Source organism: Nerophis lumbriciformis, linkage group LG34, assembly GCF_033978685.3.
Source record: "Nerophis lumbriciformis linkage group LG34, RoL_Nlum_v2.1, whole genome shotgun sequence".
NCBI classification, from domain to species: domain Eukaryota; kingdom Metazoa; phylum Chordata; class Actinopteri; order Syngnathiformes; family Syngnathidae; genus Nerophis; species Nerophis lumbriciformis.
Genome location: NC_084581.2, coordinates 6623605 through 6638431, shown reverse-complemented (window position 1 = coordinate 6638431; position 14827 = coordinate 6623605). Strand labels below are relative to the sequence as shown.

General features: G+C 42.6%; 1 protein-coding gene across 3 annotated transcripts; it reads right to left on the bottom strand.

Moving 5' to 3' along the window:
• Positions 1 to 426: 426 nt before the first annotated feature.
• cebpz (CCAAT enhancer binding protein zeta) lies at positions 427 to 14764 on the bottom strand. Of its 3 annotated transcripts, none has more exons than XM_061929246.1 (17): positions 14503 to 14764; positions 7486 to 8948; positions 7026 to 7257; positions 6797 to 6950; positions 6644 to 6732; positions 5657 to 5710; positions 5438 to 5540; positions 5179 to 5244; positions 5008 to 5074; positions 3687 to 3796; positions 3526 to 3586; positions 1487 to 1686; positions 1379 to 1415; positions 1222 to 1316; positions 1077 to 1147; positions 927 to 1008; positions 427 to 839 (listed from the first exon to the last, which is right to left on the bottom strand). In XM_061929246.1, exons 1-17 carry the CDS (start codon positions 14689 to 14691, stop codon positions 685 to 687), a joined length of 3228 nt encoding a protein of 1075 aa, XP_061785230.1. In that variant the 5' UTR covers positions 14692 to 14764; the 3' UTR covers positions 427 to 684. The 3 variants fall into 3 exon arrangements, with proteins under 3 accessions (XP_061785230.1, XP_072768299.1, XP_061785229.1); XM_072912198.1 differs by lacking the exon at positions 1379 to 1415 and having other exon boundaries at positions 1222 to 1311; positions 7486 to 7712; positions 7794 to 8948; positions 14503 to 14760; XM_061929245.1 differs by lacking the exon at positions 1379 to 1415 and having other exon boundaries at positions 1222 to 1311; positions 14503 to 14759.
• Positions 14765 to 14827: the final 63 nt, after the last annotated feature.

Here is a 14827-nt window from a genome sequence, read left to right as displayed (position 1 = left end):
ATATTGATACAAGACTTCATGCAACGTTTGCAAGTTGTTTGAAGGCTGTTCTTTTTTTTTATTATATTTGAAATGTTTCAGAACGGTTAGAGCAAACTAAATGTTGTTTGTATGCCACCAGTGTCATTTATTAGGACTCAGTGTTAACTATTTTTAAAAATATGGACTTTGATTTGACTTCAAAGTGATCAAGAAAATTGGTAATTAATAAAAAAACATTGTTTGGTTAATTGAGTTTTTTCTCTAGAAGGTTGCAGAAGTTGGGTGTGGCCTATTCATCCTTGCAGGTGTTGGTGTCTGGAACGGATTTCAGTCTGAGGTCAACTCCTGTGCTCATTATGGTCATAAAGGTATGGTATGAGGGTTGAGTTCATGCGCCTTTTGATGATCATGCAGGTGAGGTTAAAGGTTATGAAAAACATCATGTACTAAAACCACTTTTTAATTGACAATTATATGACAAATAGTTCCATAAACGAGCAACAGAATATTGTAGAAAGTGAACAAAGACACTTATTGGGCTGAAGGGGGGCGCAAGCTGCAAACAAAGATGTTTATTAGATCTTCATCACATTGCCCATGATGATTTTTTTCAGTCAAATATTGGTGGAGGTCATTAGTGCCAATCAGGCTCCGCCCTCTCAAAATGATGTCATATGTCAGACATGAAAAAGTTATAAAAGACTACTTCCTCTTCTTGTTTTTGTTCCCGCCAACCGCCCTGGGCCGGCCCATCAGCTTCCTTTTGTTGAAGACATTCTTCTTTCTGCGCAGCGTCTTGGCGTCGCGGTCGTGGATCCAGTCGTCACGTTGACTCTCCCACTTAAGCTGCTTGATGCCTGCACATCACAGGAAGGATCATGACATAATTTTCTGCTGCTAGGGAGTTTTCGTAATAAGAATTCAGAAGACGCCATTAAATTCACCCGCTCTGTCAGTGTTGGCCATGGCGTTAAGTCCGATGTTGTCAAACTTGGCGCCGGCGTTGTCGTCCAGCAAACAGCCAAACTGACAAAACAACATTTTGTTTTATTTTGCAAGATCACATTGAATGATTTTTGAGTGAGACTTGTCACCTCCTGAGCAGCAGCAAACATGGTTGTGTCTTTCTGTCCTTTCTTCTTCATCTTCTTTGCTTGTTTAGAGCCTGCGAGGAATAGGAAAAGAGAGGATGAAGAAATTGTTTGAATTTATTTATTTTCATTCCAAACAAAAACAAACCTAAAGTTCTAGAGAAGTCCATCCCTTCCGTCAACTTCCTTTTGACTGCCTTTGAACGTGATGGCGCCTTAGCAGGGTCTACATCTTCATCTGAGGACAATGTTCCCAAAGACATCACGTTAAACATGGCTGCTAAATCAACTACTTTAATGTCAACTTTCCAACATCATCGTCGTCTTCTTCAAGCTCTAAAACTGAAACATTCATTATTAAATTATTAGCTCATAGACACGATGGAAGGACAGATTAGTACAAAAGTTCTTACAGTCTTCGTCGCCATCATCAGAAGCATATCCTCCTTCAAGATCCATGAAAGTTCCTCCTTCGTCCTCCAGCTCCTCTCCAAAGTCTTTGTCTTCCATGCTGCCCAGAGACACCTCTTCATCATCCAGGTCGTCCATGTCTGAGTCATCAGAGTCGTCCAAGTCTTTTTTGCCTTTTTTGTTTTTGCCACTCGACACGTTCCTGATGCGTAAACAAGACCTGCAGTTAGCCGGCGTGTTAGAAGTTAAGCCAACCTAGACTGGGACTTAAATGGTGCACTTAGTATTTTGAGTGTTTAAAAACGTTTGCACTGAGCAGTTAAGATACATGCAGCACAATGCCAGTACTTGGATGTTGGCGAGTAAGCAGTGATGAACACTTATCACCTGCAATAGTCGCCACCTTTGCTACATAGCGAAAGAGACTGACTTGAAATAATGGAGCACCTCATGGTGATACAGGGTAATAACCAGAAAAAGAAGGTAAATATTGTGATGTTATTTGAAGTAAGTGTACAAAAACAGTAATGGATTCACCACACTCAGGAAGTAAGTACACAGTGTACTCTAGGGGGGTCCAAACCTTTTCCACAGAGGGCCGCATTTACTGAAAAATGAAAGCAAGTGGACAGCCACTTTGGTACATTAAATATGACTTTTTTGTTTAAATTATTCAATCAGTATATGTTTAATTATTTGGGAAAAAACATATTTATTTATTTATATCTCATTAATTGGTATGTTGTGTCGATCAATAAAGATATTCACGAAGTGGGACTTCCATTTCAGGGTTAAGGGTGACACTGCCAACATCAGCATGGCGGCTAATCTTAGCGCTACTCTATCTTTACACTCAGGGTTACTATATTGGGTGAAACGGGTGTCAAGGTACTTATATTGTTGTTATTTTATGTTAGGAGGGCTCTAATTAGGTTTAATAAATATTCAGAAGGTCGTAAACTTTTTGTTATGCTCTAACTATGAACATATTTGATTTTGTAGCAATAATAAGTTAAATTTTTTTAATTTTTTATTTTTTTTTTCATTTACCACAGTCAGGCCTGGAACCAATTAGCCGTGATATATGAGGGACGACTGTACACCGCTTTAATAACTAGGGATGTGACGGTATACATTAGCGTTTTTCAACTTTTACTTTCTGAGAAGCAGAGTCCTCTGCAGTGAACATTTTTTTATATCAGTTTGGAAAATGCTGCTTTTCTAAGAAAAGTTAAATCACATTTTACCTTGTAATAATGTAAATACCTCACAAAGTGATGTTTAGCTTTGGTGGCTTGAAATATAATTTCTGGGTGATGGTTTATCAAGTAGCTTAGGTGTGCAGTGTGTGCTCCCAGCAGGTGCTTTCCTTAGGCACGGTGCGTCGTGAGCAAGTCTGTTTTAGCTTTGAACGCTCCAGACGAACGTGGTGCGCTTTATTACTTTTGCCAAAGAGGTGCCGCACTGCACAGAGAATTTTGGAAGTTTCATTTAATTTATTTTCAGACTCCCCAAAGCAAAAGTGCCAGAAAAAAACTACACTCACCAAGTTTTTGTTTGATACTGTCACGCATCCAGGGATCATTGTTAAGATTTTGAAACCGCAATATCTATAATGCCATTACATCCCTATTAATAGTGGATTAATTTAATTTCATTGGTGCCATCATTTGGGGTTTGCGATCCAGTAGACTTCCTGACAAAATCCCAAACATATTTGCAAGTGGCTGACGGTACTTTTTTGTGCAAATTTATAAAAACGCTTAAAATTCAGCTAAAAAAATCTAATATTGGTTCCCATTAAAAATGACATTCTATAATATAAGGGGCTATCCTCAATAAAAAAAAAAAAAGAAAATTATTGCCACGCCGACTACTTAGATTTCTGGAAGTCTTCTAGAGAATCTGCTTTATACTTTTTGACCCCCCTGATACACTTGTTGAATTGAGCAGATGCAAGTATTCCATTTGAGATACAGCCTGAAAGATGACTTAAACTCAAGCTAAGCTAAGATAAGACCTGCTCATAAGAAAAGCTCACCCTGCAAAGTCCAAGTCCTCTGCTGGCTGTTCGGTGAAGTGCGACTCTCCCTCACAGGAATCTGTCCAAAAGTGCAAAGGTGAACAAAGGCCCAAAGGTGACCCTAACCCTAACCCAGCAACAACAAAAAAACGTGCTGTCAGAAGCACAAACTGACTCACCGAGGATCCTCTCAAACTCGTCATCATCGACATCCTCCAAGCTGTCATTGTCGTCGTCGTCTTCTCGCGGCCGACGAAAATGCTTCTCCTGCAGACGCTTCTTGAAGAAACTGATATGTGGAAAATATTCACTTGAGCACATTCTGAATTTACTCTCATACATCTTAAAGGGAAACTGCACTTTTTTTGGGAATTTTGCCTATCATTCACAATCATTATGTAAGACAACAACACACATGTTTTTCTTTTTTTAATATGTATTCTAAATATTAAATAAATGCGATCAGAAGTCCGCTTACAATGGAGCCTACGGGAGTCGCTCGATTCTGCAAACAAAGCCCTTAAAAAACATCCAAACACCTCCATTAAGGTTTTATATACATGATGTAAGTATATATGTAATGTAGTAACAGGCACTTTAATAAAATTTAATGTTTACGTATTTTGATCATTTTAAGCATATATGGCGCATTAATTTAAAAAATTAACTTTTTTTCCCCCAACAACATCCCTGATTATTACTCACTGCAGGCTTTATGGGAGCCAACAAACATAACAAAACATCACTTCAATCAATCAATCAATCAATCAAAGTTTACTTGTATAGCTCTTAATCACAAATTGTCTCAAGCCACAACGACATCCTCGGCTCAGATCCCACATCAGGGCAAGAAAAAACTCAACCCAATGGGAACAACGAGAAACCCTGAAAGTGACCGCAGATGTGGGGGACACCCCCCCCCCCCCCGGGTGACCGGTGCAGTGGATGTCGAGTGGATACGGTTAAGAATGTGAGAGTCCAGTCCATAGTGGCACTTACTGTATAAGGTCTGATATCATTAGGATGCCAACTTGTAGAATCTTGTTTTAGTCCCGTTTAGATATAGAATGACTCATAATCCTCACGAAGAAAAAAGGGATGGACCCAAGCATCTTCCACGAGCAGGGAACCGATGAAGCATCTTACCAATCGATGTAATCATAGGCACACACGCTAGTGATCACAGTGCCGCTATAAATAGGTCGTCTTTGTTCGCGCTTTTAACTATATCACTAATACTTTGGTAATATTTAAGTCACAAAATATAAATGGAGTATTGTTGGCGCTTTTTGGATGGGTTTTTTGAGGTGGTATGGGCGGAATAGAGGACCTCACAGTGGCTCTGCTGTAACAGATTTATTTACGAATAAGAATGCAATGAAAAAAATACATCCGACGTCATGCCTTTCAAAATGATTGTGAAAGATAGGCAAAAAAATGTAATAAAAAGTGCAGTTTCCCCTAGACAAAGTTCTAATAAAAAAGGTTCAGACAACTCACCGATAAAAGAAGATTTCATCCACAGGAATCTGACTTTCTTCTTTGGACACAAAGTCTTGGCTGTTCACTGACAGGGAAACAAAGTTTGAAGTATCATTATTGGAAAAATAGAGCACACAAATTATGAACACTTTAATTCACATATCAAAAAGTTGTTTGTTTACATCTTACCTGCCACAGGCCTCACAAATGAATGTGATCTCTGTTTGTGTGAAACCACCGCAGTGTCCGTGTTCTCTACAACACATCATCATATTCATTAAACTCTCTGTGTGTGTGTGTGTGTGTGTGTGTGTGTGTGTGTGTGTGTGTGTGTGTGTGTGTGTGTGTGTGTGTGTGTGTGTGTGTGTGTGTGTGTGTGTGTGTGTGGTGTGTGGTGTGTGTGTGTGTGTGTGTGTGTGTGTGTGTGTGTGTGTGTGTCTCTCTTTACGTTTGCCTTTCAGCTGTTTGGGGTTTCTGAAGACAAATCTGTCCAGGAAGCGAATGAGAGTGAAGTCCTGAAGGGGGTCTCCAGAATACGTAATGAAGTCATCCTGGGGACGTAAAGTCGCATTAGGGTGGTTATGGTATCAATTTGGATTAAGACCATGAAAAACAATAATACAATAAAACAATATTACAAAGACATTAAAGTCAATAAAATATTCACCTGAAGAAGTGTTTTAGCAAAGAGTGACACTGACGGGTGGAAGTGCAGCGACAACTGAGGAAGTAAAGAGGAAGTAACATCAAAGACAACAAAAATGGATGCTTCATTAAACTACAATATAGGTTCCAGCACCCCCCACGACCACAAAAGGGACAAGCGGTAGAAAATGGATGGATGGATATTAAAAATCATGTTTAATAAACACTTTTGTCTATCAACATTATTATTACTTTTGAATGCTGTCTAAAGATGAGACGTCCATGCAGACGTCAATATTTTGATCAATAAATAATAGCAATATACTACAACATTGCTAGGTAGTACTTATAAGTATAAAAGTGTAGCGCAGTAGACTCCATTGTTACTTTAATAAATAGTATACACACTACAACTTGTAGTACTACGTTATTACTTAGTAGTACGCATACCCTTGTAATATTACATTGTTAATTAGTACACTCTACAACTTGTAGTATTACATATTTTTTTAGTACACGCACCACAACTTATAGTTAAACGTTATTACTTAATAGTATCTTAAGGGCATTCAATCGATCGCAACTGAACTGTTTGGTTTGTGTTAGAAGACGTTTCGCCTCTCATCTGAGTAGGCTTCATCAGTTCGTGCTCACAGACTTAGATTGGTCAGATCTAGTCAGTAGATCTAGTCAGTAGATCTGACCACTCTAATTCTATAAGCACGAACTGATGAAGCCTACTCGGATGAGGCGAAATGTCTTTTAAGACAAACCAAACAGTCCAGATGACCTGGATGAATGAGAACAGTCATAGACATACTAAATAGTACACACCAATCAACTTGTAGTATTGTGTTATTACTTAGTACACACACTACAACCTGTGGTACTATGTAGTTACTTTTTACTTACAAAACTTTGAATAATGAACTTATTCAAATAGTTATAATTTCTAATTCAATAATTAACCAATCAAAGATAAGCAATACGCGTGTGTGTGTCTTCTTACTCGCTGTAGTTCCCACAGTGTGCTGTACTCTGCACCACAGAAAAGTGGATTCCTGTTCAGCGGATCATATTTCTGCATGTGCTTTATGCCTGTACACACAGGAATTAATGAGTGGTGATGACGATGAGGGGATGTGGCCAAGAGAGTATGGACCTTCAAGGTTCTGGTGATGGACCCATGACGACGCAGGCTTGGACTCCATTGGTTCCGCAGCTTCCTGCGGCTTGTCTGTGTCAATGAAGCGCTCCTCTTCATCATCATCTTCTTCTTCTTCTTCAGGAAGGTCTTTGAATTCTTCTTCAGCGTCCTAAAGACAACACAGCTTGTTCAATGCGGCCACTTGTGGAAAATCAACATCTTTTATTTCGAAAGGACCACATACCGTTTCCTGCTGCAGCAGCATCTTCAGGCCCGGCTTGGCCTTCATGACCTCTGACACCAGGAAGAGAGCACCGCAGGCAAAGTTGGCGCCCTGCTCGGCGCTGACTTGCAGCAGACGCTTGACGAAGGCTTTGATTCGCCGCAGCACGATGTCTGCTTTCAGAGACTTGTAAAGAAGGTTCAGGAACATGTTCTGTCTGGATGACATTGACAGGCCGGGATCCAGCATCTTCCTGTGGAGAAGACGAGGAACAGAAGCTCCTTCATCAGAGACAAGTGTCGACATTGCGGCGTAAAAGACATTTATCGTCAGCAATAAATAGCACCCTGTGCTGGTATTGAAACTACACAAAGCTTATTTGCCGTGAAAATTGATGACTAAGACAAGGCTGGAATGATCAAAGACAAAAACATTGACAAATTACGACTGGTGCTGGGAGTAAAAGGGGCAGGGCCAGTACCTGTACAAGGCCAGGTAATAGCGGTCGGAGATGCTCTGCTCAGCGTCCATCACTTGGAAGAGCAGCATTAGCGCCTGCACGGCCGTGTTGAATCTCACCATGTGCACCACTTTGAATAGCGTGTCCATTTGCTCCTTCACCTTCTCGTCGCCGGTGTTGGCGTACGGGTACGCCCGGTTGACACCCGACAGCAGCACACTCAGCATCTTCGAGTCCACGTCCTTCTTCTTGACGCAGATGCGGAAGAAGGAAAAGTAGATGCCGATGAGTTTGGCGGCCAGCTCGGCCTCGTCGTGGCTGAGGCGCACCTGACTGAGGAAGCAGACTGCATAGTACTGAGCTTTGGCGCTAATGTTGGTGCGGAACATGAGGCACTCCACCTCGCAGCAAACAACTGCCTTCATATTGGGGTGTTTGTGAAGCAGCGTCTCCAGTAGGTGCGAGGCCTTAGCGGCCATCTTGTACTCGGGGTCGCCCACCTTGTTGACCAGCTGGACCAGCAGTGCCCTCTCCTGTTCGGGCCGCGAGCACAGCAGCTCGTGGGCGGCGGCCAGTGCCTTAACCTTGGTGGCGGCCACGGTGTCGTGAGCCACCTCGTCCAGCGCCGCCACAAACTGTGCCACGTGGTGCTTCAGCTGGTGCTCGAAGTACCACAGGATGAGCCGTCGATCGCGGGCATCGCGATTGCCGCTGGCCATTTCCTCCAACTTGTCGAAAGGGTGCTGGTCGAAGGGGCGGAGCTTTCTGTTCTCAGGGAGCAGGTCGGAGAGGAGCAGCTCTTTCAGAGTGTCAAGAGCCATCAGGCTCATCCTGCGACTGCCCTTCTTCTTCACCATGGACACCAGGCTCTCCACGTGCTCCAGCATGTGCACCGGAGCGTCCTGGATCAGAATCGTCATGGCCGCCATCCTGTCTGCCAGCACGCCGGAAGAGACCACTGTCTTCATCCAGGCCAAGTTGGCTCCTTTCTGCAGCTTCTTCTTGCTCTTGAAGAGCTCCACGTCAGCCTGAAAAAGCTGCTGGGCCAGCGTCTTGTACTGCATCACCACGCTGGGGTCCTGTGGGGCCGACGAGCCCTCTGTGCTGTAGTCCATGTTGTGCCATTTGTCACCAGGTTTGATCAGCAGGACTATCCTCCGCTGGAACTCAAACACGTTTTGTTTGACTCTTTTCGCCGGAGCAGCTTTGGTTGTCTTCTGCTGCTTCTCTGAAACCCTCACCAGAGAGTTGCATGTATTTTCCTCACCAAGACTCTTTGTTTTGGACCTTTTGCTGGCGTTCTCTGAAATTATATTTCCCTCAGTTTTGTCTGGCAGGATCTGTTTGTCAGCTTGCCCCCGAATGCCTAATGAAGCAATGAAGTTCTCCAGTTCTCCTTCCTTCAGGTCATCTATGGCGCCTTTTTTTCCTCCGTCTACCAGCTCTTTGGAAGTGTCCAGGCTGCTCAGGAGTGTGAAGTCAGCCTGCAGACAACAACTTTTAATTATTCATTTAAAATTGGTGTTGACAAGTCCGTTAGCGACATTGAGCTTGTTTTTTTTCAAAGTCACTTGCAAATTTAGTGAGTCACAGGTGATGTTTTTTGGGCTTATTTTTAAACTAGTAGTAACATATTTGGACATGCTTTTCTGTCTGTGTGGTAGGTAGTTTCTCTTTTTGCCAGCTCCATTTCTTAGGTATCGTGCCCACCTAGAACATCGAATCAGCACACCCCCAAACAAACTTTAACCCTCTAAGACCCACAGTGATATATTTACAACATTTTTATTTTATTTAAAAAAGGGTTAAAAGTTCTTTCATTTTGCCCCCTATACCACATTAACATAGTCATTGGGGTCTATTGTTCAGTCTAACAATGACTTTACATTCGGAATTTGTATTTAAGGACCGCCCACAGGCTATAGAATCTCACACAACTTGAAAATCTTCGCAGAGTGACAACCCTTTTCTTTACTGAACCAAATTGATCAAATCAATGTACCGGTAAGTAGAATGCATCTAATATTTTTTACTGTGATCTTTATAATGTCTAGAACATGTACCTATGTTATTATTGTGAAATACCTCCAAAAAATATGATTTAGATGATGTTTTATATTGGTTGTATATGTACAACCATGGGTCAATGTGGTAGCAAATATTCCCTTGTGACTAGTTTACCTACCAGGATACTGTGTAGTCTAAATAGCTATGTTTTGTCAGGAATCTACAATATATTTTAATTTACACACACGTATTCATTCTGTCTGTGCACATTTGCACTTTAATATTGCAAACTAAAAGTAAAAAAAAACATTTAGTTAGGCAGAAGGCTAAACTAAACTATGCATAGGGACGGCGTGGCGCAGTGGAAGAGTGGCCGTGCGCGACCCGAGGGTCCCTGGTTCAATCCCCACCTAGTACCAACCTCGTCATGTCCGTTGTGTCCTGAGCAAGACACTTCACCCTTGCTCCTGATGGGTGCTGGTTAGCGCCTTGCATGGCAGCTCCCTCCATCAGTGTGTGAATGTGTGTGTGAATGGGTAAATGTGGAAGTAGTGTCAAAGCGCTTTGAGTACCTTGAAGGTAGAAAAGCGCTATACAAGTACAACCCATTTATTTATTTATTTATTTATATTTGCTAAGTGCTGCTGCAATTTAGTAAAAGTTTGTTGTTCTAGGATGATAATGGTATTTATGATAAGCATATAAATGTACTGGGAGACAGATACACGGTACCCCCCTGTTGCTGATGTGATGTCCCGCAACAGATTCCAGGCTCTGTTGACATCCTTACATCTAGTCAACAACTTGACAGTGTCTGAGACAGAGAAGAAGGATAAACTCTGGAAAATCAGACCATGGCTTGATTCATTCAGAGAGAAGTGCCTGAAGGTGGTCCCAGAAGAGCACAACTCAGTGGATGAGATGATGATTGCTTTCAAAGGAAGATACAGCAGCATCAAACAATACATGCGGGGCAAACCACACCCATGGGGCTTCAAGGTATGGGTGAGAACTGGAATCTCAGGCATGTGTGACTTCGATGTCTACCAAGGGAGCAACAATGGAGTCCGAGCCAAATCTGAACTTGGCTTGTCAGGTGATGTTGTGATGAAGCTTGCTTCAACTCTTCCGGCGGGCCAAAACTACAAGATCTATGCAGACAACTACTTCACATCAGTCCCACTGATCGAGAAGCTCCTTGGGCTTGGCATCCATTATGTGGGTACAGCAAGGCAAGTCCGCATCCCCAATTGCAACCTTGAAGATGACAAGAGCTTGAAGAAGAAAGGGAGAGGAACCTTCGACCACAGAGTGGAGGCGAACCACAACATCTCTGCTGTCAAATGGTTTGACAACAGGGCCGTCACACTTGTGTCATCCTTTGCTGGAACGGAACCTGTGCAGAAGATTCAACGCTGGGACAAAGCCAACAAGACCTACATTGAAGTTGAAAGGCCCTACATTGTGGCTAACTACAATCAGTACATGGGAGGTGTTGATTTGCTGGACTCGTTTACTGCAAAATACAAGTTCCGCATCAAATCCCGCTGCTGGTACCTGTACATCTTCTGGCACACCATCACACTTGCTGTGGTCAACGCCTGGCTCCTCTACAAGCGTGACTGCCAAGCTCTCAAGGAGAAACCTGAGCTTAACCTGCGAAGGTTCCAAGCACAGATGGCATCCGCTCTCATTCTGGTGGACACAGTCACTCCAAAGAGAGGACGACCTTCAGGCAATGGCAGCCCAGTCACAAGCAGCCCGGTCACTGGCAAGAGACCATCCTCGGCTCCAACCAGCACCCCATACAAGAAATCGTGTGGACACCTGCCAGTGGATGTACGCCACGATCAAATTGGGCATTTAACCAAGAAGACAACGAGAGGCCGCTGCAGGCATTGCCCTACTGGGTACACCAACACACAATGCCACAAGTGTGAAGTGCGTCTCTGCTTCTCGGACAGCAAGAACTGTTTCCTGGACTTTCACTGCAAGTGAACATAGTCAGCACATGCATGCTGGTTGCCAGAAGAACAAGGCGGAACTTGATCACACCAACAGTGTTGTACACATGACACATTACCAAAATCATACGCAAAGCCAACTTGTATATACAGCATAGACCACCCTAGAAGTTCCTGAAAATGTGTGTTTTTCATTAATTCAAATAACATTGACTGTTCATAAAAATGAGTAATGTTGTTATTATAATTATTATTTTAAAGTGTTCTGAGTCAAGGTGATGAGCAATAAGCATTGAAATGAACCCTTAGTTGTTTGACTGAAGTGAAAACATGTGGAACATGTTGTTCAGAAAATGAAAACAAATGGCTTATGGAAAATTTTGCTACCCTTTTCACCCAACGTTGTATCGTTACAACGGTTCCATAAAACCTTATCAAAATATGAAAAATTTGCCAACACTTCATTTTAATTCCCAAATGCCCCCTACAACACCATCTGACAGGTTGAATATTTTTTTATTCATGTATTTCTATGTCCGGGTCTTACAGGGTTAAAGGTGCTGTTTGCAACAGATTTCAAAGCAAAAACTATAACAAGAACGCCAAAAGCAAGCTTATGTTACCAATAGTGGCTTTAATACAACACATTTGTCTTACAGTTGTCTATATAATTCACATAATTACAAAGTTTATGAAATACATTTTTTTACCGGCCTCAATAAAATGATTGGTGTTTACGGCTCTCACTCACTCTGTCTCGTGAACAGGTACGCGCAGGGAGCGCGTGCACACATACAAAAGCAGTCCAAGGGAAGCAACAAACAATTTGCAGTACTGTTGTTATGATAAAATATACATTCAATGACTATTATGAGCTAACAATATGTAGAGTTAATGCACGTGCATGTATAATGTATGTACGTAGTTACGTCATTATCCTAGAAGCCGTAAGAGGGTGGGATATAATGCTTAAAATACATCGGAAAGTTAGCGCCCTCTAGGCATATGTGTAAAAACAGCCCCTTAATGTATGTACAGTAGAGATGGCGTTATGGCTCTGTAAAAGAAGACTGTGTTGTGCATCGTTCCTTTCAAAGAGCTGTTTAGAAAACTGTTGGTGCTATAATTGTACTGTATTAGGCCAATTTTTATCTTGGAAACAATCACTGACAGTTAGATTGGATCAGAATATTTGAAATGTACACACCCCACCAATATATACTCTATTGTTGGGAACATTTATGACATTTATTTGGCTTGTGAGTTATTATTTAACATTCCATAAGATGGTGCAATATTGGGGCAGCACGGTGACACAAGGGTTAGTGCATGTGCCTCACAATACAAAGGTCCTGAGTTCAATCCCGGGCTACGGATCTTTCTGTGTGGAGTTTGCATGTTCTCCCCGTGACTGCATGGGTTCCCTCCGAGTACTTCGGCTTCCTCCCACCTCCAAAGACATGCACCTGGGGATAGGTTGATTGGCAACACTAAATTGGCCCTATTGTGTGAATGTGAGTGTGAATGTTGTCTGTCTATCTGTGTTGGCCCTGTGACGAGGTGGCGACTTGTCCAGGGTGTACCCCGCCTTCCGCCTGAATGCAGCTGAGCTAGGCCCCAGCCCCCCCGCAACCTCAAAAGGCATAAGCGGTAGAAAATGGATGGATGGATGGGTGCAATATTGGCTTCTTTGAATTTTCCCCCCGTCTAAAAAAACTTTATGGCACAATTAAATGTGTACACCTATAACATTTGTATATTTACAACTAAAATAAAAAACAGGACATGTATGTGCACATTTGTCTTGAATTAGGATAGTTCTTCTAAAATAGTAGGGGGTGGGCTGTCAGGGGAGCGAGGGTGACATCCAGGAACATGCTTTTTTTGCCGTAGTAAAAGCGTATGGAGCGCTTGGCTTCACTGTGAATACGGTGGGAGACAAGGGAAGACTAATGTGTTGTTTTCTTTAAGGTTAAAAAGGACACAATGTCATGCAGACTGAGGTGTACTTATAACAATTTTTTTATAGGCAAATGACACAAGTTATAGTTGCAGTGGAGAGTGGGGGGCGCACGTATTTTCTTCTTCCAAGGGGGCATAACAGAAAATAATTAAGAAGCAATGAAATGCTGTCTCTCTGTGTTGGCCGTGCGATGAGGTGGCGACATATCCAGGTTTCCCCCTGCCTTCCGCTCGTGTGCAGCTGGAGTAGGCTCCAGCCCACACGCGACAAGCGGTAAATAATGGATGGATTACTTTGACCAAAGGACATGTATATCCATCCATCCATCCATTTTCTACCGCTTATTCCCTTCGGGGTCGCGGGGGGCGCTGGAGCCTATCTCAGCTACAATCGGGCGGAAGGCGGGGTACACCCTGGACAAGTCGCCACCTCATCGCAGGGCCAACACAGATAGACAGACAACATTCACACTCACATTCACACACTAGGGCCAGTTTAGTGTTGCCAATCAACCTATCCCCAGGTGCATGTCTTTGGAGGTGGGAGGAAGCCGGAGTACCCGGAGGGAACCCACGCAGTCACGGGGAGAACATGCAAACTCCACACAGAAAGATCCCGAGCCCGGGATTACAATCCCAAATCACAACACAAATTAATAAAATGAAAATTGCCACTTAGGTAAAGATCATACACCAATCGGGGTTGAAAGATGTCAAGTTGTTCAAATATTATAAGTGTTATGATAATTGTGTTTGTATAGTAAAGTAATAAAGCTATCTATATTTTTCACAATGCCTGTTGGACTTATTTTAGTCTTGTTTGTTTCATAGCGCGTCTTTCTTATTACTCTTGCGAGATCTGGGAAACTGCTTCTCTCTAAAGCGGAAAAATCCATAAATTTTCTACCGCTTGTCCCTTTTGGGGGTGCTGGATCCTATCTTAGCTGCATTCGGGCGGTAGGCGGGGTACGCCCTGGACGAATCAAAAGTGAAAAAGTATATTTCAAGTACACTCTGAGTACATGTATGCAAAGATTACCTTACTATTAACGACGCCTAAACATGACATTCCACATGTTTATACAGTAGGTTTGGTCCAACTCACCCGAGTACCACCAAGCAGCAGAACTTCCTCCAGATTGAACTCGTCGTCCCCCGTCTGGTCTTCATCGTCGTCCAAGTCTTCATTGTCATTTTCGCCGCCGTCTTCAGGCTCCATATCGTCCTTTTCGTGATGAATTGGCATTTTTTTAGCCGCTTTGAGCGTTTTGCTTTTCTTGTTTTTGGCCGCCATGCTACTGCCGCATGAGGGAGAGAGGACGCACAACCCGGAAGTGGAAGACGTACGTCAGGAGGTCGACTTGTTCCTTCAAAAAATATTTGTAAAAAGAACCACAAACATATTACAATATTGCACATAATATAAATTG

Excerpts from the sequence above, each read along its gene's own strand:
- cebpz (XM_061929246.1), bottom strand. The coding sequence starts at position 14,691 with ATGGCGGCCAAAAACAAGAAAAGCAAAACGCTCAAAGCGGCTAAAAAA. Across the intron at positions 5,541-5,656 it reads TTGCTAAAACACTTCTTCAG|GATGACTTCATTACGTATTC; the intron begins GTGAATATTTTA and ends TTACGTCCCCAG. Across the intron at positions 1,009-1,076 it reads TGTTTGCTGCTGCTCAGGAG|TTTGGCTGTTTGCTGGACGA; the intron begins GTGACAAGTCTC and ends TTGTTTTGTCAG.